This window comes from Bos javanicus, chromosome 7 (genome assembly GCF_032452875.1).
Source record: "Bos javanicus breed banteng chromosome 7, ARS-OSU_banteng_1.0, whole genome shotgun sequence".
Lineage (NCBI taxonomy): Eukaryota > Metazoa > Chordata > Mammalia > Artiodactyla > Bovidae > Bos > Bos javanicus.
Genome location: NC_083874.1, coordinates 39,679,531 through 39,706,023, shown reverse-complemented (window position 1 = coordinate 39,706,023; position 26,493 = coordinate 39,679,531). Strand labels below are relative to the sequence as shown.

Below are 26,493 nucleotides of genomic sequence, written 5' to 3'. Positions count from 1 at the left end.
GGTTTCATCACATAGGCATGACTGGTTAAATCATTGGCCCTTGGTGGTTGAACTCAGTCTCCAGCCCCTTTTCCCTCTTTGAGGTAGGTGGGTAGGGTAGGGCTAACCCTACCCTCTGGTCACACAGTTGGTTCCCATGGCAACCAGCCCCATCCTTACTGGCTTTCTAAAAATTACCTCAGTAACATAAACTCAGGTGTGGTTAAAAGGGCTTGTTATGAATATCCAAAGACATCCTTAACGACTCTTATATTTTAGAAAATTTCAAGGGTTTAAGAGCTTTGTTCTAAAATCTATGTCAGAAACCAAATAAATATTTCCTACTGTAGATCAGAATCTCACCATGTATTTTCCCTGCCCCAGCCCTGAAGTGCATCATTTCTCCAAGGAGCCTCGGTTCCTTTCGGTAGTAAATAGTAACTAAAAACTAAGATCTCAGTGCTAGATGTGCTCATTGGTACAGGGGTTTTGTTGTTTCTAAGCCCTCAGTGTAGACAGAGCTAGGAGCTATATCACATCTGTCTATTTATCAACAATATGCATCTGTTTGATAGTAAAAACCTTGAGTACACAATTATTCTTTCATTCTCTCCTTTCCCTTATGTCTTGTTTTATGTTTTTATATTTCGTTTGTTTTGTGAGCTTTTCTTTTTCTTTTTGTATCTCTTGTTTCTGGCTAAAGAAACCTCTCAGCACACTTAGTGAATTGACCTCTTGTTGGGCAATTCTTGTCATTATTCATTTTAATGTTCAAATTGTCCTATAATTGGACTCAATGGAGCCCCTTTCACCTAGTTCCAGTGTCTTTTTGCTATGTTCCCATCCGTTTTTGAGCATTCTTGTACATAAAAGCAAAAGATGTTCTCTACTTTCACCACTTCTCCAAGTTCATTTTGGTACTAATTGGCAGTGAAAACTAGCATCTGAGCCTTAGGTGAACTTATTGCTTATGAAGTGTCATTGTTTCCAGACCTATGTAGAGCTAGAAAATATATGCAAAAATATTAAAATACAGAAATTAACTGATACTCCTAATCTTATCTGATAAATTTTCTCCTCGTTTTTCCCCCATTCCAGTTTCTTTCATGTCTTCACAGTGAACACTGTGACTCCTAGCAACATGAACATATGTTTATTCATCTGCTCAATCCTACAACACACACAGATAAGCTTTGGAATTGTCTTTCTTTAAAAAAAAAAAGAAAGAAAGAAAAAATCATATTCATACATGTACACGTTCACATCTACATAGGCAAAGGTCTCTCTTTGCCCCCTTTCTGCTACACTGAGCCTTTTAGCCTTTGCCGGCATTCTGTGGCAGACAGTGGGGTTAGTGTATCTGTTGGCTTTACAGGAAGCAGGAGAGCATAGCGCCAGCTGGGTATTCAGGAAGCCGCCCAGGACCCAGTCCAGTGGCCACGAAAGCACTTCACTACAGGCCCAGGTCAGTGTTTGAGGACTCATAGGGTTGTAACCAGGCGTCACTGTCCTCCTCTTCGAGGACGTGTTTCTCACCAACTGGTAATGGGCAGATGGTGAGCGGATCTGGGTGTTCGCTGCCATCGTGGGCTCTAGGCCTGAAATATGCGCAGAGCATCCCCGGGAAGGTGTCGGTGAAGGTGAAAATGTGGGAGCCGTCGGATACGTTGAAGAAGGACAGCTTTCCAGCCTCAATATCCAGAAAGATGCCCACGCAGCGCGGTGGCACGCGCACGCTGAGCGGGACGCGGTGCTGGTCTAGGACGAAGTACTCACAGCTGTTCCACAGCCCCATCACCCAGTAGCCAGTCGCCGGGCTCATGCGAGCATGCCCTGCCCTAGGCACCGCTGCCAGACACACACCGAGGAACCAGCGGCTGCGGCGGCCCACGTGCACCTCCCAGTAGTGGCGGCCAGTGGAGAAGCGCTCCCGGCTCAGGACGCACGTCTGCTCAGACAACCACTGAGGGTTCTCTGACCCCGGCGCAGTCCTGAGTGAGGACACGCTTTTGCCATCCTCGGAAACCTCCAGGCTGGGGTGAGCAGAGCCAGGATCCAGGGTCACATCCACTGCGCAAAGGCACAGGGTCAGTGCCCGCCAGGGACGGTTCTGCCCCCACCCACATCCCTGTCCCCTCCCCTGATAGGCAAACCTCTAGTTCTCCAGATGGAGCAATCGGTGGAATAGTTACCCCTCTCCTGAAGCCCCTCCTACCACCACCCTGGGACTGAAGAGGCATGGAAGTCACTCCCTAGCTTTTGAAAGTGATAAGAGGAATTCATTTCCTTCCTTAACCGGAAGACTCTTGAATTCCATGATGCCATACAGAGCACAGATAGCAAATGAGGGAGGTTTGTGGGGATGGAGGCGGGCTCACTTTCCCCAAGACCTGGGCTGCAAGAGGGCTCCCCAGGTAACGATGGTGGTAAAGAACCCGTCTGCCAATGCCCGAGACATAAGCGAGAGGGGTTGATCCCTGGGTCGGGAAGATCCCCTGGAGGAGGGCATGGCAATCCACTCCAGTATTCTTGCCTGGAGAATCCCATGGACAGAGGAGTCTGACCAGCTACAGCCTATAGGGTGGCAAAGAGTCCTACACGACTGAAGTGACTTAGCACACACACACAGTCAATAGGAAGGAGCTTAGGACTGGTTCTTCCTGGCTGCTCTCATCACTCAGTGTGACCTTGAGATCACCAGTGAGCTCTGGGCCTCTGTTGTACAGCAATGTTAGGATTTTAAAACTGAAGGGGACCCCAGAGATCATCTAGTCCAGTATCCTGCACTCCAGCAAGCCATTCCCCCCACCCCCCAAATCACACTCATTTGATGGACAGGGACCCCAAGGATCCCTCTGTCAGATAATGTGGGAAGTTCTGCCAGATGGATACAAATCTAGTAAAACCCAGAAAGTTATATGCATGTGGGAGCGTCAGAGTGCACACAAATGTGTGCATGTGTAAGTGCAATCACATTTGTGCATATGAGCATGTATGTGTGCAGGCATATGTGTCATACTGCATGTGTGTGCAAGTGAGCTTATGAGTTTGTATGCAGGCTCCATCCATGGCTGCTGGACAGATCCTTCTTCTAATCTCAGTTCTGGATACCTCCCTTCTGATTAAGATCCAGCCAGCCTAATTCACAAGATACAGTTCCTTGGCTTCAGTTACCTGCATGTCGTTGAGCTTCTCTCCACTCTGAAACCAAACAGAGAAGAAAAAGGGACTCAGAGATCTGAGTCAGTAACTCCAGAACCTTGAGGGAGCCTCAAGATGCATGAAGGATGCCTGTAAACTGAATAATCTCATTTCCACCATGATAACTTGTTTGGACCCAGACTAGCCTGGGTCCACCATGGCATCTTCCCAGGAATTTGGGATTGGGCAGGGAGGCTGGTACCAGTGCTGGCTTATGCCAAAGCTTGTACAGGCTGAGGTGGTGCTGGATAGTGGGATGATAGAGTATGTGAGCAAAGAGAACCAATATAGGCAGTTGGGTGCCTTGAAGGATGGAAACAAAGCCTCTATTTCTGACTGGCTTAGTCCCCAGGAGGCCCAGCTGAGCTTGGCTCCTGTCCTAAGACATCCTCTGGACACCCTGACTTGCTCTCTTTCTTACTGTGTGGATTTCTGTTTTGTTTTATCTCTTCCTATATTACAGAAGAGAGCACCAAAGTCACAAAATGCAGAAGCAGTAGAAGACGTCTTCAGAGCTCCATAAATTTATAGCAGGGCCTTTCAACCCTGATTTTGCATCAGAATAACCAGTAGAACTTCACAAATCTAGAGCTGTTGCATAGAATAACTCAAATCTATACAGATGTCAGATCAGATCAGATCAGTCACTCAGTCGTGTCTGACTCTTTGCGACCCCATGAATCGCAGCACGCCAGGCCTCCCTGTCCATCACCAACTCCCGGAGTTCACTGAGACTCACGTCCATCGAGTCAGTGATGCCATCCAGCCATCTCATCCTCTGTTGTCCCCTTCTCCTCTTGCCCCCAATCCCTCCCAGCATCAGAGTCTTTTCCAATGAGTCAACTCTTCGCATGAGGTGGCCAAAGTACTGGAGTTTCAGCTTTAGCATCATTCCTTCCAAAGAAATCTCAGGGCTGATCTCCTTCAGAATGGACTGGTTGGGTCAATCCTCCCTAAATTTAGCTGTAAATTCAAACCAATCCCAGCTAAAACTACTTTTGGATGTTTTGGGGGAACTTCATAAATTTATCCTAAAATTTATATTTTAAAAAGGTCCACAAACTTTAAAAAGGAAGGGGAAATGGAGGAGAACTTGTACTTTCAGGTACTTTAAAAGCCAAGGTGATAGGTGACCAAGAGGCAGACCCATCAAGACATGGCAACTGAGTATGCACTAAAGGTGATGTCCACATCGATGGGTAAGTCACAGATCGTGTGTAGTAAGTGGCACTGGGAAAGCTAACTCTTTATATGAGAAAAATCACTGCATTCTTGTCTAACACCACATAAAAAGGTGAATTTTAGATGGATAAAAAGACTTACACATAACATATAAAGTGAATAGAAGAAAATGTAGGAGACTATATTTGTGACCTAAATGTGAAGAAGATCTTCAACAAAAGTTAAAAGACACAAACCATAAAGTAAAAGTGTGATAGATTATATTTTATCAGAACTAATTCTTTTCAATAAGGGGCACCATTGGACAAAGCTAGTAGCAGATGACAGAAGAGAAGAAGGAATTCACAATGTGTAATAACAATGAGAGATTACTATCATATATATTATATAATAATAATATTGCATGAAGGATGCCTTCAAGCCCAAAGGCTCCATTCCCCAGCACTGACACCAGCCCTGTCCTGTGAATCAACAAGAAAAAGATAGCAACAACATATGGAAAATAGGCAAAGGACATGAACTGGCAATTTTCAGAAGAGGAAGCCCAAAAGCCAGCTAGCATGTAAAGAGATGCTCAGATGAGTGCAAACCCAAAGAATAATTACTCATCTCCATTGACTGGCAAGCTTAGAAAGCTGGCTCACACGGGATGTGGGCTCATGGAGCTTCCATGCACTGCTGGCATGGGATGATGGTGCTACTTTCAGGAATCCCTTTATCCCTAGTGGGCCAGCACTTCTCCTCTTAGAGAAATCTCCACACAGGGCTAGAAAACAATTTATTCAGCACTAGTGGTCTGTAGTGATATGGAGTTAGAAGGCTGGATGTCTACTCCAGGAGGATGGCTGACTCAAATGGAGTGCTCTGCAGCAAGAGGATACAGACTAGATTTACATGTGGCAGCAGGGATGGATGTTAAAGCACAGTGATGAGTGAGAAAAGCAAGGAACAGCATGAGACTGTAAATATCTTTACAGTAACTACAGTGTATGTGCACAAAACAGAAATTTCACCTCTTTCAAGAATACATACAAAATAAAGATACACATTACTGGGGAAATCGAAGAAGGTACAGGGACAAATATTTACATGTAAGGTAACATGCCCATTCCAGAACCACAGGTGAGAGTTTTTGAGGGCAGGCACCAGGAATCTAGGTGATTCTGATGTGCAACCAGGATTGGCACCAATGATTTACTGTATGCTTACACCTCTGCTGCTGCTGCTAAGTCACTTCAGTCGTGTCCGACTCTGTGTGACCCCATAGACGGCAGCCCACCAGGCTCCCCCATCCCTGGGATTTCCAGGCAAGAACACTGGAGTGGGTTGCCATTTCTTTTTCCAATGCATGAAAGTGAAAAGTGAAAGTGAAGTTGCTCAGTCATATCCGACTCCTGGCAACCCCATAGACTGCAGCCCACCAGGCTCCTCCATCCATGGGATTTTCCAGGCAAGAGTACTGGAGTGGGGTGCCATTGCCTTCTCCACCTCAGGACAATGTAAACATAAATATAAAAGTCAAAGTTAAACATAACCTATACTGAGTGATGTAGATTAATACATATGTGCAGCAATGGAATAAATCAGAATGAAGCATAGTTGGTTAGAGCAGGTGACTAGGATGCTGAGGCATAAAGTGGACAGTGGGAGAAACATGGGATTCACTCACCAGCCTGGCCTTCGGCCCTTCTCCAGTCTGAAGTAGCCAAGGAAAAGCAGAATTAGAACAAAGTCCCTTCAGCCTTCTTGTTCACACATCAAATTTTGCACCCACCCCTGCTCCACTCCCCTTTCTCCTGCCACCCACACAGCCAGCAGGGTTCCAATCTGGCTATCATACCTGCTTGGGAGATCAGAAGAACATTTACAGATAACCAGGTGCTACAAGGTAGACAAGAAGAGATAGTTCTGGGGGGGGGGGGGAGAGTCACTTACCCAGCTCTACTTGAAGCTTCCCTGTAAGCAGAACCCACAGAGAAAATATCAGCCTTTGGATGAGTGAAACCACCTTTGCAAGGCAGTTAGGTCGCTGAGACGTTTCATAGTCTTAAACTATTACTCATTCCAATCCTGTTTTAGGTGCTGCATCACCCATCTGCAAGCTTCTTACTCCTCATCCTATTCTTTGCTCTACGGCAGAAATCTGCACAGGGCTGGGAAGGGAAAACCTTTGCCCTGAAACTGCAAGCTCTTCCTAGGGAGGAAGTCCTGGGTAAGTCCAGGCACTGGGCACATCCTGCACGAACCTCAAGGTCACTTACTGGTTACATTATTTTAAAAACCGGGTGGATATCACACTCAATTATTTCCCCTGGCCAGATACCAAGACTCTGATATTTTGCCACTAGAAATGCATTCTTCTGAGTTCTCTATGCCATCTTTTAAAAGTTAAGAGTAGGAAAGGCAATAATATACACTAGTTCAGACTATGGTGTTAATGATTTATCGTGCTGTTTTGTTGTTGTTTGGTCAACTGCCTTTTGTTTATTTTCCCTGCATGACTAGGTTGACTGCAAGACAAGCTTCTACTTCACTATTTTGTCTGGTGTTTTTCTGGAGCAGACAAAGTGGTTCTCAAGGTCTTCCCCTACCCATTGTGGCCTTCTCCTCCATCCCCTCATCCTTTGAATTCACTCTTTCCTCCTCCCCCAACATGGTTTCAAGGTGCTGAATCTCCCTGGGGAGAAAAGTGGATTTGATAAATTACTTTCACTTTGGTGCAAATTACAGATACCTTCTTTCTCGGTGACATTTGCTTTAAAAAGAGAAGGCTATCCTAGGAAGATGAACCAGAAGGAGGAGACCTTTAACCGTGGAACTGTAACTGAATCATATAATTTGCAGGAGAGGGCCTGGCAAAATCTATCCAGAAAATCTTAAGTCATACTTCCTTGGCAGGTGTGCACACGTCCATTTGGGAGGGGAAAGGCAGGATGTGCAGCAGGCTGGATATAGAATTAGATCACTGTGATTCAGTGCTCTCCAAAGGGGGCCTAAAATCACTGAACCCTTGCTTCTGCCATGGGTTACCCCCCTAGCCCACAGCCAGCACAATGAGCATGGCACCCAGAACTTACCCAGCTCCACTGTGAGTTTCCCTGGAGAAAAAAACAAAGAATAGAGAAACATTTCCATCCATCACTGAGGGCTTGCTTCTCCAAAGTGCACAGACTTGGAACCCACATGCTCTGGAGAGCAAGTTTGAGCTGGACATGGGGGAGGAACAGGCTCCAAGGCAAGAGAAGTGAAATTAAACCTCTGCTGCAATCCCTCTCTGCCCCCTCCCAAACTCCCCTAACCCCATGTGCCCTACTTGTCTTCTTGACCCAGTGCCCAGACTTCTGTTACTCAGAGATGTGAGTGAAAAGCCCATCTTTCCTCCCGCTTACCTTTGTCTCTCTCTGCCTGCTTCTTCAGCTTTTCTGAAAGGAAGAATAAAGGGGAGCAGAGGTCAGTGCGTGCACTCCTCTGCCTGTTTTCCAGGTCCCATTCCTGCCTTGCCGCCCGGCAAGATAGCCCTTCAGCAATGGTCTTCCCCACCCCACCACCATGGCCGCCTCCACCACTTTTCTCCTTGGCAAAGCCAATTCCAGGAGGCAGCCCCCTGACTGCCTGGTACCTTGGGACTTCCGTTGCTTCCGAAAGAAGTACAGCACCAGCATCATGAGGAGAGCCAGAAGGAGCGGCAGACCCACCAGAGTCCCAAGGAAAGCTCTCTTCCAGGGAGAGGTTCCAGGTAAAAACACATCTGGAAAACAACCACTCATCACTAAACACTAAGTGAGAAGACTGGTCCAGACACTGTATGCCAGAAAATCTTTCTAGCAACTGATTGGCCCTTTCTGGGCCCTACCGTGTGTGTGTGTGCATGCTTAGTTGCTTCAGTCATGTGTTCAACTCTTTGCAACCCCATCACCTGTAGCCCACCAGGCTCTTCTGTCCATGGGATTCTCCAGGAAAGAATATTGGAGTGGGTTGCCATGCCCTCCTCCAGGGGATATTTGTATCTAGCGATTGAACCCACATTTCATGTGTCTCCTGCATTGCAGGCAGATTCTTTTCCCACTGAGCCACGTGGGAAGCCCAGGCCCCACAACAGCCATCTGTAAAATGGGCATGAAAGCTATTGCATGGTGCTTAGGAGAAGTAGCATCTGAGGAAGAGCAGAAACTTGAACTTGCTCAGCACAGAGGGGAAAATACTGCAAACTGAGGGATGTAAAAGGAAGGAGCTGATGGGCTCTGCCCAGTCCTTCATCTTGGAACTTATGTGACCACAGCCCTGACCTCCCTCTACTTCTTCTCACTCTTGCTTTACATCTAAGAAAATTAGAAATCAAGGTGTTTATATCTGAAACCCAGTGAATAATTGCTACCTATTGCTCTGACAAACTATGGAAAATTCTTCAAGAGATGGGAATACCAGACCACCTGACCTGCCTCTTCAGAAATCTGTATGCAGGTCAAGAAGCAACAGTTAGAACTGGACATGGAACAGACTGGTTCCAAATTGGGAAAGGAGTATGTCAAAGCTGTATATTGTCACCCTGCTTATTTAACTTATATGCAGAGTACATCATGAGAAACGCCGGGCTGAAAGAAGCACAGGCTGGAATCAAGATTGCCGGGAGAAATATCAATAACCTCAGATATGCAGATGACATCACCCTTATGGCAGAAAGCGAAGAGGAACTGAAGAACCTCTTGATGAAAGTGAAAGAGGAGAGTGAAACAGGTGGCTTAAAACTCAACATTCAGAAAACGAAGATCATGGCATCTAGTCCCATCATTTCATGGCAAATGGATGGGGAAACAATGGAAACAGTGAAAGACTTTATCATTTTGGACTCCAAAGTCACTGCAGATGGTGACTGCAGCCATGAAATTAAAAGATGCTTGCTCCTTGGAAGAAAAGTTATGACCAACCTAGATAGCATATTAAAAAGCAGAGACATTACTTTGCTAACAAAGGTCCATCTAGTCAAGGCTATGGTTTTTCCAGTAGTCATTATGAATGTGAGAGTTGGACTATAAAGAAAGCTGAGCACTGAAGAATTGATGCTTCAACTGTTGTGTTGAAGAAGACTCTTGAGAGTCCCTTGGACTGCAAGGAGATCCAACCAGTCCATCCTAAGGGAAATCAGACCTGAATATTCATTGGAAGGACTGATGCTGAAGTTGAAACTCCAATACTTTGGCCATCTGATGCAAAGAACTGACTCATTGGAAAAGACCCTGATGCTGGGAAAGATTGAAGGGAGCAGAAGGGGACAACAGAGGATGATATGGTTGGAAGGCATCCCTGACTTGGTGGACATGAGTCTGAGTAAGCTCTGGGAGTTGGTGATGGACAGGGAAGCCCGGCATACTGCAGTCCATGGGGTCAAAAAAAGTTGGACACGACTGAGTGACTAAACTGAACTGAACTGATTGCTCTGATGAATCCATGTGTCATATTGCCCTTCGTGCGAACACCTGGCTTCTACTTCTCATCACACCTTTGCAAGAATTGTTAGCAAAGCCATGTAGGGCTGACTGACAGTTCCCCTCTTCCCACTCCAGACATCCTAAGGAGGATCTGCCCAGAAGCAGAGTGTGGTGCAGAGCTTATAGAGACAGTGGCCAGACAGTAAAGAAATACATGCAAAACAGAGCAATCCTCTAGAAACTCTTGTGGAAATTTGATAGAATAATTTTATGTCTGTTGAAGATAATGAAATTGGTGCTTTTATCTCAATGGTCTTTAATTTTTTCTTTTTTATTGTAGTAAAATAAACAACACAAAATTTACTATCTTAACCATTTTAAGTTTATAGTTCAGTGGCATAAGTACATTAACACTGGAAATTCCCTGGCAGTCCACTGAGTTCAATCCCTGGTTGAGGAACCAAGATCCTGCAAGCCATTGTGGCATGGCCAAAAAGATTAAAAAAAAAAAAAAAAAAGTACACCAACATGATTGTGCAACCAACACCAGCAGAACTTTTTTTAATTGTCCCAAACTGAGAGTCTGTACCCATTAAACACTAACTCCCCAATCTTCCCACCCCAGCCTCTGGTAACTTCTATTCTGCTTTTCCTCTCTATGAATTGATGATGCTGGGTACCTCATATAAATAGAATCATACAATATTTGTCCTTTTGTGTTTGCCTTTATTTCACTTAACATAATGTGTAGTTTTGGTTGGTTTTTAATTTTCTTTTTTTAGCAGTGTGTTTTTATTATTTGGTAAAAGTATTGAGCCACAAAGGACCGGTCCTTCTCCACAGATGGTTTTGAGAGCTCAGAGTCCTATGCTTTGATGATCTGTGATCTCCATCTGGCTCTCTGTTCCAGCCTTTCCTGCATCTTTCCAGCTCCTCCAGTAGCTATGCACATTTCCACCTCAGGACCTTTGCACTTGCTGTTCCCTCTACCTAAATGGTCTCCTTGCAGAAATCCATGTGACCAACACCCTTTGTCAAGGTTAAACACAAATTTAAAGGTTTGTGCAAAAAAGCGAGCGAGATTCCCCTTCCCCTTCTCTTAGACTGTTTCCTTTAGAAAATTTATAAATTATTTCTCTGTCCCTTCAAGTGCTTCCCAGGTGGCACTAGTGGCAAAGAACTCAACTGCTAACGCTCTCTGACATAAATCACAGCAAGATTCTCTATGACCCATCTCCCAGAGTAATGGAAATAAAAACAAAAATAAACAAACGGGACCTAATTAAACCTAAAAGCTTTTGCACAAAGAAGGAAACTATAAGCAAGGTGAAAAGATAACCCTCAGAATGGGAGAAAATAATAACAAATGAAATAACTGACAAATAATTAATCTCCAAACTATACAAGCAGCTCATGCATCTCAATACCAGAAAAACGAACAACCCAATCAAAAAGTGGGCAAAAGACCTAAACAGACATTTCTCCAAAGACATACCAATAACTAATAAACACATGAAAAGATGCTCAACATCACTCATTGTTAGAGAAACCCAAATCAAAACCACGATGAGGTATCATCTCACACCAGTCAGAATGGCCATCATCAAAAAGTCTGCAAGCAATATATGCTGGGGTGTGGAGAAAAGGGAACCCTCTTGCACTGTTGGTGGGTATGCAAACTGGTACCGTCACTATGGAGAACGGTGTGAAGATTCCTTAAAAAAAAATGGGAATAGAACTGCCATATGACCCAGCAATCCCACTACTGGGCATACACCCTGAGGAAACCAGAATTGAATAAGACACACGTACCCTGCACGCGTTCACTGCAGCACTGTTTACAATAGCTAGGACATGGAAGCAACCTAGATGTCCATCAGTAAATGAATGCATATAGAAGTTGTGGTACATGTACACAATGGAATATTCAGTTTAGTTCAGTTCAGTTCAGTCGCTCAATCGTGTCTGACTCTTTGCGACCCCATGAATTGCAGCACACCAGGCCTCCCTGTCCATCACCAACTCCCGGAGTTCACTCAAACGCACATTACTCAGCTATAAAAAGGAATGCATTTGAGTTGGTTCTAATGAGGTGGATGAACCTGGAGCCTATTATACAGAGTGAAGTTAAGTCAAAAAACAAATACTGTATATCAATGCATACATATGAAATTTACAAAGATGGTACTGGTGATCCTACATGCAGGAGACACAGATGAAAAGAACAAACTTTTGGACTCAGTGGGAAAAGGCGAGGGCGGAATTTGAGAGAATAGCACCGAAACATGCACATTACCATATGTGAAATAGATGACCAGTACAAGTTCAATGCATGAAGCAGGGCATCCAATGCTGGTGCTCTGGGACAACCAGAGGGATAGGGTGGGAGGGAGGTGGGAGGGGGGTTCAGGATGGGGCGGACACGTATACCTGTGGCTGATTCATGTTGATGTGTGGCAAAAACATCACAATATTGTAAAGTGATTATCCCCCAATTAAAATAAATAAATAATTTTTAAAAAGGAAAAAAAAAAAAACTGGTTAAAAAAAAAAAAGAACCTGACTGCCAGTGCGGGAGATGCAAGAGACCTGGCTTCAGTCCCTGGGTCGAGAAGATCTCCTGGAGGAGGAAATGGCAACCCATTCCAGTATTCTCGCTTGGAAAATCCATGGACAGAGAAGCCCAGCAGACTACAGTTCATGGGGTCAAAAGGAATTGGACACGACTGAAGTGACTTAGCATGCACATTCCTTCAAGATGTATATAAATGTTTCTGAAAGTTATATAAGGACCTTCCAGCTTTACAATCCAGGAATGATTTTCTTAAGGAGCTCAGAGCCATTTCTTTGAAATGGAAACATCAAGAAGAAAGCACTCCTATCTCCAGGCCTCCTGAGAGGTTCCCTTAGGCACCTGGCTCCAAGTTGTAGCTACATGCTTGTCATTGAGATAAGAGATATCTTTCTCCTTTGCATAAAAGCAATTAGCTAACACAGATGTTACAAGTTACCCAATTACCAGGTGAATTTTGGGTGAACTATGTATGTATCACACACATATATATCCCTATGAACATTAAACCCATCAGTGGGGGCCTTATAACAAAACTTTGATGCTAGATAATGGCCTCACTTTCAACTCATTGCCTAACAGTCTTCTTTCCTGATTCACCACTTTAAAATCCATGTATATATATATATACAACCCACCATACTTAGCACTCTTCCCTGCTTCATGTTTCTCTGTATCACCTAATACCTTCGAACATGTGCTATAATTTACTCTTTTGTGTATCTGTTTCCCCCATGGAATGTGCTCCTGAGGGCAGGGGTTTGGGGAACATTGTGAGTGCTCAATAAATATTGTTTGAGGGATAAAATTAGGAACACGTGGGTTCTTATGATGCTCTCTAATAATATTGGCTTTCTGGAACCTCCCCCAATTACTGTACTCTTAGTAGGTTTTAAATATTATGGCTTCAGGTGTCAAGTTCAGCCTGCCCTGTACACAACCAAGCTCCAGAGCCCTTGTGTCCTAATAGATGGTTTTGGGGATAATGGCCTGGAGGAGGACATGGCAACCCACTCCAGTATTCTTGCTGGAGAATCCCAGGGACAGAAGAGCCTGGCAGGCTATAGTCCATGGGGTTGTAAAGAGTCAAACGCGATTGAAGTGACTGAGCACACACACACATAGGGATAATGGACATGGAGAACTTAAAGGCTAAGAAGATGAGGGTGAGCTGGCACCCACTGACCTGCTATGTGGACCACAAACTCTTTCTTTTGGCCTAGGAGGTGGTTCTGGATGGAGCAGGACACGTTGCTGTGGGCCCCCTCTTGGACGACCACAGACGTTTCCAGACTGAACAGGCCTTGGACATCCTCAGTGATGTTTTCAGTCTCCGGGGGCAGGCATCGTCCGTGATGGTCTCTCCACTGAGCCTGTGGCTTGGGGTACCAACCATTGGAGTGGCACCTTAGCTGAATGCCTCCCTCCTTGAAGCCCTCAATGGAGATATGAGGGTCTGAGCCCAGTCCTGGGAGAGGCAGGAAGAGTAGGAAAGATCAGGCTCCTTCCCAGATGTACATGAAGTTCATGTCACCATTCACCATTTGCAGTCACCATAAGGCATGGTGACTGTGACTACTCAACATATGTGGGCTTGCAGCCCACCATGGATTATAAATGACAGGCTAAACTGTAGATGGCATGTGGGGACAGCACTACCTCTGAAGGGCATTTTTAAATAGGGAAAGGCTGCTGGTATTTAGCCATATAATGCAAGGGACCGTCCCCTTGGTTGAAGAGTAATCCCATCCAAAATTTCAATAGATTGTCTTCTCTATCTCTTGAATCCCACCAGAACTAAAGTATCTTTGTTATGCATACTTTTTAAAATCTCTCTACCCAAGTAAACTAGCTTTATATTTTGAATATGCAAAACATTAATATGGTTTAAACATCAATACTATAAAAAAAGGTAGATCAAAAAAGCCCCAGGCTTTTCTCCATCCTTTGCATCTCATTGCTCCCTCTCCTTTAAGTAACCAATTTCATTAGCTTCCTGTGCTTTTTTTGTGCCATGTTTCTTCTTTCTTACACAAAAATTAATATGCTATAGAGCTTCTTTTGCATCTTGCTTTTTTCTCTTAAAAACACCCTAGAAATCACTCCACATCAGCTTAGCACTTGTCCTCAATTTCTTCCTCTTTTTTTTTTTTTTTAAAGCTACATAGCTTGATATAGACCTTACTCAGCACCTATGCTTGGACATTTAGGGAGTTTCCATCAACCCTAAGTACTCATTGGAAGGACTGAAGCTGAAGCTAAAGCTCCAATACTTTGGCCACCTGATGCAAGGAGCCGACTTATTGGAAAAGACCCTGATGCCAGGAAAGATTGAAGGCAGGAGGAGAAGGGGGTGGTACAGGATGAGATGGTTAGATGGCATCAGTGAATCAATGGACATGAATTTGAGGACAGAGGAGCCTGATGTGCTGTAGGCCATGTGTTCGCAAAGAGTTAGACATGACTTTAGGGACTGAACAGCAGCAACACTGCTGAACAATGTAAATTTATACAAACGCCTTTCTTTCAGTTGGAGTTGTGGGAGGTATATATCCAGGGTCAACTCCCAGAGGTGGAATTGCTGTTCAAAGGCAGATACAAAGGAAGTCCAGTTAGCTATTGCCAAATCCCCCTACCCTGAAGCTCAGGACTTTGAATTCCACCTGCACAGTAAGAAGGGTCCTGCTTCCTCCAACAAGAGTGTGTAGTCCAACTATTGAATGTTTGTCAGTCTGATAGGAAAAAATTACCTCTCTGTAGTTTTAATTTGCCTTTTTCTCACTGTGAGTAAAATAATTGTCTTTTCCTTTGTTCAAGGGCCATTTTGTGTGCATTTTGGGGGTTCATTTCCTAATGAATTTTTTTAATATTCTTTTTTTTTTTTAATTAGAGGAATTTTCCCTTTCTCTGTGCTTTTCAATCTATCTTCTCCTGAGCTCTTTCCAAATGGATCCTTCTTCCCTCCGTGTTGGGGATTGACCAGATCACTCACCTGCTACCTCCAGCTCCCAGGTCGCCTCCCCAGTGAAGTCGCTGGAGAGGAAGCGGCACCCATACAGACCCTGATCGGCGGGGACCACGAGGTGGAGCCGCAGAGTCACACTGCCATCTATGATATCGTCCCTGATGAGTTGGGTCCTGTTCTGGAACTGCTTCATCTGCCAGCCATAGAACTCCTGCTGCTCCCGGTACAGGTGCACCACGTTCGAGGCCTGGCTCCAGAACCAGAGGATCTCCATGTGCTGGGCGTCCCGGTATGGTGACAGGTGGCAGGAGAATTCCACTTCATCCCCGACATGTGCCAGAATGGGTTCCTCATGGCCTACCACCCTGATCTCCTCTAGGACAAGATCCCAGACAATGGCCCAGATTAACTTTCCTCAAATAAGATAGTGTACATATGTTTTGTGGGTTGTTTTTTTTTTTTTTTGCCAAAGATTCCATGTAATTTAATGCCTCAAAAATGTTTATTTGTTTGTTTGTTTGTTTTTTACAGCTCAGAAATCCACAGTGAACTATTCAAATGACAAAGGTGAAACACTCTACAGTACAACCAATCCTGTTTCTTGAACAAGTAATTGTCATGAAATCGCTGGATGTGCCATGTTAAAAACTACACAAGACACATTACAGTTCAGTTCAGTTCAGTTCAGTCACTCAGTCGTGTCCGACTCTTTGAGACTCCATGAATCGCAGCACACCAGGCCTCCCTGTCCATCACCAACTCCCGGAGTTCACCCAGACTCACGTCCATCGAGTCAGTGATGCCATCCAGCCATCTCATCCTCTGTCCTCCCCTTCTCCTCCTGCCCCCAATCCCTCCCAGCATCAGTCTTTTCCAATGAGTCAACTCTTCGCATGAGGTGGCCAAAGTACTGGAGTTTCAGCTTTAGCATCATTCCTTCCAAAAAAATCCCAGGGCTGACCTCTTTCAGAATGAACTGGTTGGATCTCCTTGCAGTCCAAGAGACTCTCAAGAGTCTTCTCCAACACCACAGTTCAAAAGCATCAATTCTTCGGCGCTCAGCCTTCTTCACAGTCCAACTCTCACATCCATACATAACCACAGGAAAAACCATAGCCTTGACTAGAAGAACCTTTGTTGGCAAAGTAATGTCTCTGCTTTTGAATATGCTATCTAGGTTGGTCATAACCTTCTTTCCAAGGAATAAGCGTCTTTTAATTTCATGGCCGCAGTCACCATCTGCAGTGATTTTGGAGCCCCCAAAAATAAAGTCTGACACTGTTTCCCCATCTATTTCCCATGAAGTGATGGGACCAGATGCCATGATCTTCGTTTTCTGAATGTTGAGCTTTAAGCCAACTTTTTTACTCTCCACCAGATACAAATGTGTGGTGGGGTACTGGTAGCTGGTTTGAACCAATCAGTTGCCAATATTATTCAGGGGATGGTTGTGTCAATATGGCCAGGGCATTAAATTAAATGGAATCTTTGGCAAAAAAAAAAAAAAAGTACACTATCCTCTTACGTGAATAAAAATTGACATATTTGCATAAATGTGCAGAATAAAAGATCTGAAAGAAGAAAGACCAAATTACTGATGGTGATCATTTCTGCATGGTGTGAATAGATGTTTTCTTATTTTTGCTTTTGTTTTCCTATTTTGCTTTTTTGATTTTCTAATATTTTATAATGTACACGCACAGCTTCTATAATAACAAAGAATATTAAAATAATCTGGGAGGGGTGCTTCTTGCCTCATGGGTTTTCCTATCTAAAATCAAATCCTGCTGTCGAGATTTTTATTCATCTGGATCTTTCATTTGATTGTCCTCTGCAGTGATGTCTCCACTGGCTGCTTTACTCCCTGTTTTCTGCAATTTCCATGAGAGTCGCTGTTCCTTCTGCAGTGCCTTTCCACCCTGCATGCCTTCATTCATTTTTTTCTGGCTTCTGTGTTCCTCCTTTCCTTCTTTCAAATCTCGGCTTAATCCCACCCCCAATTCTTCCTTTATGAATTCCTCCCATCCTTCACTTGGCCCATATAGCATGGGAGCACCTTTCTTCTCTCCATATGAGACCCCTTGTTGCCTATTGGGTATAGCCTTGACACCGCTCCTACCAGCTTCCCTGTTCAGGTTCTCTCCAGCTGTCACTGCTCCCATGCCTGATGCCTGGCTCTTTTCCTGGGCGTACCCTGCCTCAGACTGTCTCTTGCAAGGTTCTACTCATACAGTACCTCTTGTCATGGCCCTTCTTGGCTTTCTGGAAAAAACAAATTGGTCTCTTAGCTGTGATCCCAGATCTTTGGGTACATTTCTCTTGCAGCTCTGGTCACACAGCTGGACAGTCATGTATATCATGTCTGTTCACCGTCCTTGAACAGACTAAGGATTTGGGCTGTTCTTTGTCAATCACTTCAGCATCCCTGGTTTCCAGCTCAGGGAGTTGGGGAATTCTATTTGCATAATCAGTTTACATTCTCTGTTAGTTGCTTCTTTCATGAGAGATGGTATGACCAGGATCCTTTGTGTTCTTCAAAAGCTATGGCTTATATCGCAGCAGAGGAGTTAAAAATATTTTCCAACTGGTTCAGCCTAAGTATAGATCAATAAGACTTTCCTGGCACCCTCCCACTATGCCTTCTGCCATGTTTGTGAGCTGTGGAGTTGTTGGGGATAGGGGGGCCCTGAAGGGATGGTGGAGAAGCACTGTGGGGCTAGATGGTGCTCAGGGTCAGTGACTCTTTAATAACTGGGATGGAGGGCTTATTTTGTAGCCCCTGAGACAGCCTAGTAAAAGGCTGCAAGATCTCAGTCCTGGAATAACCTGCAGAAGGGGTGGGCAGAAGCTGATGTGCTCGCTGAGGTCCTGGCTGTCTGGGATATAGTTTAGACATGTTACCTGAGCACAGCACCCTGGGCTGGAGGAGAAGGAGCAGGTGAGTGAGGAAGAAGAGACTGCTGGGCAGACGTCCTCGCTGGTAGGAGTTCAGGAAGACTGAGAAATCCATCACTTTTCCACAGAAGTGGGGGCCACCTGCAGAGGGATAAAGACATCCTGGAGTGATGCAGTAGAGTTAGAACTCCATGTATCAAGCCTGACATCTGTTATTGCCTCAAGTCTTTTTTTGGGGGGGACTTGCAAGCTCCAGGGCCTGGCTTCTTTCAGTCATAGCCAGATGTGAGAGTTGCTTCTAATTTTAACAGGCAGCATTGCTTGTGGTGGGGTTGACCCTTGCTTGGACTCACAGTCCTTTAACAGGACAGGGCCAAAGGGTCCCAGAGGAAGCAGCTTCTGAGCTTCACATTGTTTAGGGCCAGGAATAGAGCCATGCATTGTGTGGGAGCTGAGTTAGGTTTCAGTGACTTGGCCCAAACAAAGGGAAATCTATAAGAACTCCCAGATGCGTTTTCCTTTTCTCTGCCCAAACCTGTTCCTGATTCCCTTTGACCTGGAACATCAGGTCCACAAAACAGAGGAACAAACACAGTGCACTTTCCTAAGTGGCATGCACGCCTGGCTGCCTTTTAACTCCAGCCACACCTAGGACACCTTTTTCCAGCCCTGAGACCTCAGGTGGAGTTCCCAGGAGGTCAGTTGATGACTGTCACTGAGTTAATAACATCTTTAAGACCACAGTGATGGGGCTGTCTCATCGATCCCTCCCCAAACCCATCTGTGGCCCCAGAGACCCAGCCCCAGTGCAAGCAAGGGCTGTTCCCTCTTCACTCCTGATGCCCCTTGAGGAGCTGTGGTAATGTAATATGAGAATCAGTGAGCCTGGGCAGCCAATTCATCTTGGGAAATATACAAGCCTCCCCACATTTCTCCTCTATTTAGTTGTGGGACTTTATGCAGACTATGTAACTTGTTGAACGTTAATTTTTTCACTTGAACAATAGAAGAAACCAATCCAGCTCAGAGGGTTGTTAAACCTTCAAAGTGAGATGGATGCTCTTTAAAGAAAAATCAGCTCCTCCCTCTGCCTCCAACTGCTTTCTTCTCCCCATCTTCTTCTAGAGGCTACATCCCTCTCCTTTCACTCCATCATAGCATCCCAGAGCAGAAAGGCCCATGGCAGTTTCTACTCTCCAGCTTCCCCAGTCTCCCCTCTCCCTCTGTCTGCCACCCCACTCTACTATTTGGTTTGCCTTTTCCCACAGACCTGCGAGATGGCACCCGTTCCTGGGGTCCTGTGGCTACAGAGCCCCAGCCACACCATCAGTAATATCACCAGCAGGGTTTACATGAAGGACTTTAGTTCTTTTTTTATTGTGTGGTGGATTTACAATGTCTTAATTACTGCTGTACAGTAAAGTGATTTATTCTTTTTTTTAATATTTATTTCCATTATGGTTTGTGTTGGGCTTCCCTGGTTGTTCAAATGGTAAAGAATCTGCCTGCAATGTAGGAGACCTGGGTTTGATCCCTGGGTTGGGAAGATCCCCTGGAGAAAGGAATGGCTACCCACACCAGTATTCTTGCCTGGAGAATTCCAAGGACAGAGAAGCCTCGTGGGCTACAGTCCCTGAGATCACAGAGTCGGACACAACTGAGTGACTAACACACACACAGTTTGGGTTATAGAGACTTCCCTGGTGGCTCAGACGGTAAAGAATCTGCCTGAAATGCAGGAGACCCAAGTTCGATCCACTTTCTTTTTTAAAAATATTTTCATTATGGTTTATCATAGGATATTGAATATAGTTCTCTATGCTATACAGTAAGACTTTGTGTATCCATCCTACATATGAAAGCTTACAGTAAAAAAAGTTGAATTGCAAGAGTTGAATGACGGTTAGCAGGGGAAGAGGATGGGGGAATGTGGTACATGTTGGTCAAACGGTACAAGCTTTCAGTTACAAGATGCATAAGTTCTGAAGATCTAACGTATAGAATGGGATCATAGTTAATAATACTGTATTGTATACTTAAATTTTGCTAAGATTAAAGTTTTAGTGTTCTCACAACAAACAAAAAAGATAACTATGTGAGATGGTAGATATGTTAATTAGTTTGGTTGTGATTATTATTTCACAATGAATGTGTTTATCAAGATATCATATGGTACAAATATATACAATTTGGGGGGCTTCCCTGGTGATCCTATATATAGGATTTCCCACTGCCAATGCAGGGGGCCCAGGTTCAATCCCTGGTCAGGGGACTAGAGCCCACACGCTGCCACTAAGAGTTCACGTGCCACAACTAGAGATCCTGTATGCCGCAACTAAGACCCAACACAGCCAAGTAAATAAATATGTTTAAAAAAAATAAATAATACATACCATTTTTATTTGTCAATAATACTTCATAAAGCTGAGAGAAAAGTGTATTAGCTTTTAGTAAATTATTTTTCTGCAACTATTCAGGTAGTCATATTTTTTTTTCCTTCTTTTTCAATTGATTAATTTACCTAAACTGTCAAAATCCTTAGAATAAAATAGTTGACAATGAAAAAAAAGCTAACAGTATGTGAAAGACTTTAAAACTGTTGGTCATGTAGCAAAAGATGGTCTGAGGAAGTGTGTAGGTAAGTTGATGGAAGGCAGGCAACATGAATGACCTCTGTGCTGGAAGGACCTGGGCTGACAGGACCACTGTCAGAGGGAGGGGCAATGGCCTTTGAGGCAGTGGGTCAGGGGCCTTGCCTCATGGAAAGCAGAGGCTAAGTTGGGGAGGCTTCATTCATGCATCAAAAGGGGCCCCTAAGGAAGGAGACTGGAGTCCCCTTTCAAGGGGGCCTGGCTGTTTTGATAGCCAGCAGCTATTAGAATATGATCACACAATAACCAGCAGAACAGAGGCCCTGGGCCAGAGCCCAGGCTCAGGCTGGGCAGTCTAGCCTTTCACCCTTTTGGCTGACAGCAGGAATGTGTCTGCGACAGGCCCACCAACTGGGAGCAAAGGACACAGAGCCCTATGAGTGTGAAGCTCTAAGGATACATCAGCACCAGCTAAGGCCTTCCAAAACAAGAGGAGCTCAGAGGGTGTTTATGGATCCATATGGACTGGCCAGACTGTGAGGAATTAGTCAAGACCTGTGCTAGGAACAACTTAAGTGTTCCCAAGGCAGCAACAGGGCATTAGATTGGCCTGCAGCTGGGGGAAGGGGCACCTCACAGCAGGATCAGTATTCAAGGTCCCATATTCCTGGGGAAGGAGGAAGCTGCCATCTATCAGTCAGTCTGTGTGTTCGAGACCCTGGAATTACTATCAGGACTGCAGTTCTCTGTTGTGATACACTCTTGCGATTTCAGTCACTGAGGCTGCAGGTGGAAGAGGTCATAAACACACATACATACATGCATATGTCCACAATAATAAAAACTAATATGAACTGAGTGCTTACTATCTACCCAGAACTTTCCTATATCAGAAGTATTATTACTATTATTATAGGACCAAGGTACAGACAAGGAAACTGAAGCAGAGAGAGGCTAAGTGACTTGCCCTGCACACATGGCTGGAAGGTGGTGGAGTTGGAGGAGTTCCTCCCAAGCTCTGCACTTCTCTGGACACAGCTTCCTCACCAGCAGTGTCGTGTCAAGGGCACCTCAGTTCTCCTGTCCCCCAATTCACGACCCCTGTTAGGGACCACCTCGTCACAGACTGCAGCACTCACCCTGACAGCATCTCACAGCAATTGAAGAAGTGGCTTGAGTCCCCAGATGTCAGCCGCAAGACTAACCAACCAATAAATGAATATAAACAAATCCACTTGTGATAAAACAGTTTAAAATGAGTGTTTCCCTCAGACCTTGTCAACAGCATCTTCTCCAGCAGGAGGTCATGCTCCATAGTACTTTTGCTTCCAACACGAAGGAGCTGATTTTAAAGCCTTTAATTGGAGGGAAGCCATCTGGTGAATTCTTGAAGGGAAAATAGAGGGGCTGAGATAGCATATTGAAAAGCAGAGACATTACTTTGCCAACAAAGGTTCATCTAGTCAAGGCTATAGCTTTTCCAGTGGTCATGTATGGATGTGAGTTGGACTGTGAAGAAAGCTGAGTGCCGAAGAATTGATGCTTTTGAACTGTGGTGTTGGAGAAGACTCTTGAGAGTCCCTTGGACTGCAAGGAGATCCAACCAGTCCATTCTGAAGGAGATCAGCCCTGGGATTTCTTGGGAAGGAATGATGCTAAAGCTGAAACTCCAGTACTTTGGCCACCTCATGCAAAGAGTTGACTCATTGGAAAAGACTCTGATGCTGTGAGGGATTGGGGGCAGGAGGAAAAGGGGACGACAGAGGATGAGATGGCTGGATGGCATCACTGATTCGATGGACGTGAGTCTGGGTGAACTCCAGGAGTTGGTGATGGACAGGGAGGTCTGGCGTGCTGCGATTCATGGGGTCGCAAAGAGTTGGATACAACTGAGCGACTGAACTGAACTGAACTGAATGCTCCCTTCCTGTTCTAAAGAGCATATTCCTCCCCATTTGCTGCCAGAAGTTTGCCTTTTCCAACCTCCCTCAGCAGTTGAAACACTCTGATCCTTACCCCTCTGAGAGGAAACCCCTTCTGATCTCAGCTATTCACATCACAGTGGAAATGGATTTTAGCTTCCTTTTCTGATGGTGAGGTTTTGCTGGGGAAAGGTGAGAGACTGGACACGTTGCAGATTTGAGGAAGATGGAAGACCCAGGGAGGGGAAGGATGGCCCAAAAGGGGGTCCCAGGTTAGAGTTAAGCTCTGCTGGTGGGGAACATGCTCCCTGCTCTCCAGGGAGCCTTTGAAGACACAGAGAGATATAAGGGTCGTGCACACCAATGCCAAAGAAATGCTGCTACCCTCCACCCAAGTTTATCTTTCCTCTTCTTTCTGTGTTCCTTCTCATTTTTTCCCTGGCCACACTCCAACTTCACTCCAGTTTTCTCCTCCTGCATGTCCAACTCCTGAACAACATTTATGTTTTCTTGATTTCCAGTCCTTCAACTCTTGAGTTTCTCTTTGAATATTATTTTACTTTGCTTTTGCTGTTTTGTAGGCTTGGGCTGTGTGTGCTTTGCCCCTCTCTCATTCCCTGTGTCCTAAGCTTTAAGCCCCCAGGGGTAGGACTTTGGCACATTTGCACCCTCTCCTCTTTCAGCACCCACGGCAATGCTTTGCCCTCCGCAAACTGTTAGTTAATGCTCCCTGGCTTGCTTTGGTTTTATTTCAGTAGGTCCACAAGAGTATTTACACCCCTGGTCTCTAAGGGAGATGAATTGCCCCAAGGAGAGATCTTCAATGAGGTTTCATATGGCTTGAGGGGGAAATGGGATGTGTCTGAATCCTTCCTATTCAGGTGGAACTGCCAGAACAGGCATCTCCCCTCGGTCACACTGACATCCTTATCCTGCAGCCAGGTTCAGCTGATAAGATGGTACCAACCCATGCTGTGCTATCTCCTCAGCCCTCATTTTCTGTGTCCCATTTCTGAAAGGTGGAGGTTTAGACAGGATTGAGTCACATACCTGGCAGATAGCAGCAAAGGGTCCAAAATGACAGGTGATCTCAAGTTCCCTGCAAGGCAGACAATCACGAAGTATTCTGGCTCCAGATGCTAAGGTCCTGTAGACACGAGCTGACACAATAGAAGGGGACCAGCTCTTCTGTGACAGAATTATTCACTCACCTTCCACATTAAGATACATGCTGCTTGCTCAGCCCCTTGTTATAAAAACCAAGATAGATAGAACAAAACGAGGAAGTCTCTGTCACATCCTGCCTGAATTGAATTTCCATGGAAAGTGCCCCCACTAAGGTCTTAGAAGTAGGGTAAAGGTATCTGGGAGTTTTGTAGGGACTGCAAACTACAGAAGCTCAGAGCAGGGAGAAGACACTCCAGCTGGCTGCCCAGGATCTCTGGGGTTCCAGGGAGGCAGGATGGCCATGCCTGCCCCTTTCTCTTCACCATCATAGCAAAACATATAGGGACTGGACAGGAATATCCACTGAGGATTAGGAAAGGTCTGGTGCTCAACTCTTAACTCTGGTGCTCAACTCTTACCTCCACAGGGTTAAGGACAGTAAGAAAAATAATCTTGGAACTTGGCCATGAGTAAAACCTGCAATAGCTGTTCACATACAACTTGGAAATGCAGCAGGGTGTTGTGCTGGGACTCCTCTAATGGAGCAAAGCTCAAAAAGAGGAGAAACAATGACTATCCCACCCTTACCCCATTTTTCCATATGCCACTGTGCCACTTTGGTGTTAGTGGGAATGAAGCACAATGGACCAAGGTGCCAGCCTAACCAGCTATTACCCCCACCCTGACATCATTCCTAGGGGACAAGTCAGAGCTGTGGTACAGGGGAATTCAAGCACATGGAGGACTCCCAGAAAGAAATGCCTGATGTTTAGGGAGGGGCCTGTGCAGATGCTGGGGTTCTGGGTTAGTGGATGGAAATGAAAACAATGAACTTCAGAGCCCCAACCTGATGGTGATGCTCCATATTGAGGCAGGCTGGTGCATGCACCCCATAGAGACATCCCAGGACAGCAAAGGGAGCTGAGTAGTGAGCTCAAATGGTGGGTCCCAGTCCCGGAGGGTTGGGGAGACAGAGGAGGGCCCAGGGACAGATTTAACCTAAAATTGACACTGAATAAAGAACAGGATCAGGGAAATGATGGAGACAAAGGGAAGGGTAAAAGCACTGAGTGGAGGGAGGCTGTTAGCATGTATGGGGCAGGAATAGGTTATGGGCTTGCCATGAGAGTTTACAAAAATCACCAGTTGAAGGCAGTCCTGGAAAGAAAAATAGATGGGACCAAATTGCAAAGGACCTTTTATTCTACAGAAGGAAGTGGAACATTGTCCTAGTTGGCAGCCAAGAGTCAATCGGACATCCAAAGGACCTGAAGTGATTCAGGATGGGAAGAAAAATGGTGATTGTTTGAGGGACTATTTGGAAAGGTTAATCCTGAGATTTTTATTGGTCTTTCCCTGAGGTCCTACACACCACCTGGGGAGAGGTGAGAATGTCACAGCAGGAATCCAAAGGCAGCATACAGAGTTCACTTCTGTGACTTCTGGACACAGCACAGCTGGACACAGTGGGATGGAGACCCCCAGCTGCCACTTCCTGCACTTCCGGGTGCGTCCTCCAGCAGGGACAGGACCCTGTGCCCCCTCCTACCAGCTGCACCTGAGCATCTCATTCCAAAGCCTCAAGAAATGCATACATGCCTGTGTTTAAAAAGAGGATGACCTCTGGACTCCTGGGGAGCTGCAAGTGAAAAGGGAAGGAGACTCAGCTGCATTTGTCTGAGCAAGCTCCAGGTGATGGACAGGGAAGCCTGGCATGCTGCAGTCCATGGGGTTGCAAAGAGTCAGACACGACTGAGTGACTGAACTGAACTCAGCTGCCTTTGGTCAGTGAGGAACTCATCTTTACAGCTATTCCATTGGGTCACTTTGGCCAATTCTCCTTGGTGTATACCAACCTCGCCATGAGGTTGTCTGAGAGGATTCATGGGTGGGGGAGCCGGAGAACACCCCCAGCATAAAGGCCATTCTCACATACAACATGGGAAGATGGAACAAAAAGTCATGCCAAATTCACAAGTAGATCGGTTAATTCTTCTGCAAAAAAAAAAAAAAAGGAAAGACAGCAGAAGAAATGGCAATAAGAACAGCTTAAGATAAACTTGTGAGAACAGATGTAAATGTAGGGGAGAGGGGAAGTCCCCTTCTATACTGAGTTTGAAAATATATACAGCTTTCCCTCATCTTCAGAGTCCATGGAGGAACTTGTGTCCTCTTTCTCCCTACCTCTCACTGTTCATTCTAGCTTTTCCAGTCTTCTTTCTGTTTATTCTTGGCCCCTAATCTCTACCAGCCAAGCACCCATGGTGGTTACCTCCGCCCCCATGCATTTTCTCCTAGCATCCCACCCACCTCTTCTCTCTGCTAATCTCTTTCCCCAAGTTTCTGCTCAAAATTTCTTCTTCCAATGCCTTCATGAATGAATTTCCTCTTACCTCTGTATACATACTTTCTTCTCATTTTTTAAGTTGCCTCATATAGTTTAAACTTGTATAAATGTCTCATGGGGCCACATTTACAAATGTCTTTATGTAACTTTTTTTTTTTTTTTCCTCTACAATTCTGGCTCCTGCTTTTCAGCAGCCAAGTCTCCTTGACCCTTGGGTACCAGCAGTAATTCTTCCTCACAAAAGAT

At 45.2% G+C, this 26,493-nt stretch overlaps 1 protein-coding gene across 4 annotated transcripts; it reads right to left on the bottom strand.

Moving 5' to 3' along the window:
* Nucleotides 1–1,117: 1,117 nt before the first annotated feature.
* BTNL9 (butyrophilin like 9) lies at nt 1,118–25,870 on the bottom strand. Of its 4 annotated transcripts, XM_061423164.1 has the most exons (12): nt 23,784–25,870; nt 22,086–22,197; nt 18,227–18,361; nt 15,353–15,700; nt 13,547–13,828; nt 7,982–8,110; nt 7,752–7,784; nt 7,440–7,460; nt 6,298–6,318; nt 6,032–6,058; nt 3,154–3,180; nt 1,118–2,049 (listed from the first exon to the last, which is right to left on the bottom strand). In XM_061423164.1, exons 3-12 carry the CDS (start codon nt 18,333–18,335, stop codon nt 1,433–1,435), a joined length of 1,614 nt encoding a protein of 537 aa, XP_061279148.1. In that variant the 5' UTR covers nt 18,336–18,361; nt 22,086–22,197; nt 23,784–25,870; the 3' UTR covers nt 1,118–1,432. The 4 variants fall into 4 exon arrangements, with proteins under 4 accessions (XP_061279148.1, XP_061279147.1, XP_061279149.1 ...); XM_061423163.1 differs by lacking the exon at nt 22,086–22,197 and having other exon boundaries at nt 23,784–25,869; XM_061423165.1 differs by lacking the exons at nt 6,032–6,058; nt 22,086–22,197 and having other exon boundaries at nt 23,784–25,869.
* Nucleotides 25,871–26,493: the final 623 nt, after the last annotated feature.

Excerpts from the sequence above, each read along its gene's own strand:
- BTNL9 (XM_061423164.1), bottom strand. The coding sequence starts at position 18,335 with ATGGATTTCTCAGTCTTCCTGAACTCCTACCAGCGAGGACGTCTGCCC. Across the intron at positions 6,059-6,297 it reads GAAGCTTCAAGTAGAGCTGG|ACTGGAGAAGGGCCGAAGGC; the intron begins GTAAGTGACTCT and ends TGGCTACTTCAG. Across the intron at positions 3,181-6,031 it reads AAGGGCCGAAGGCCAGGCTG|AGTGGAGAGAAGCTCAACGA; the intron begins GTGAGTGAATCC and ends GTTTGGTTTCAG.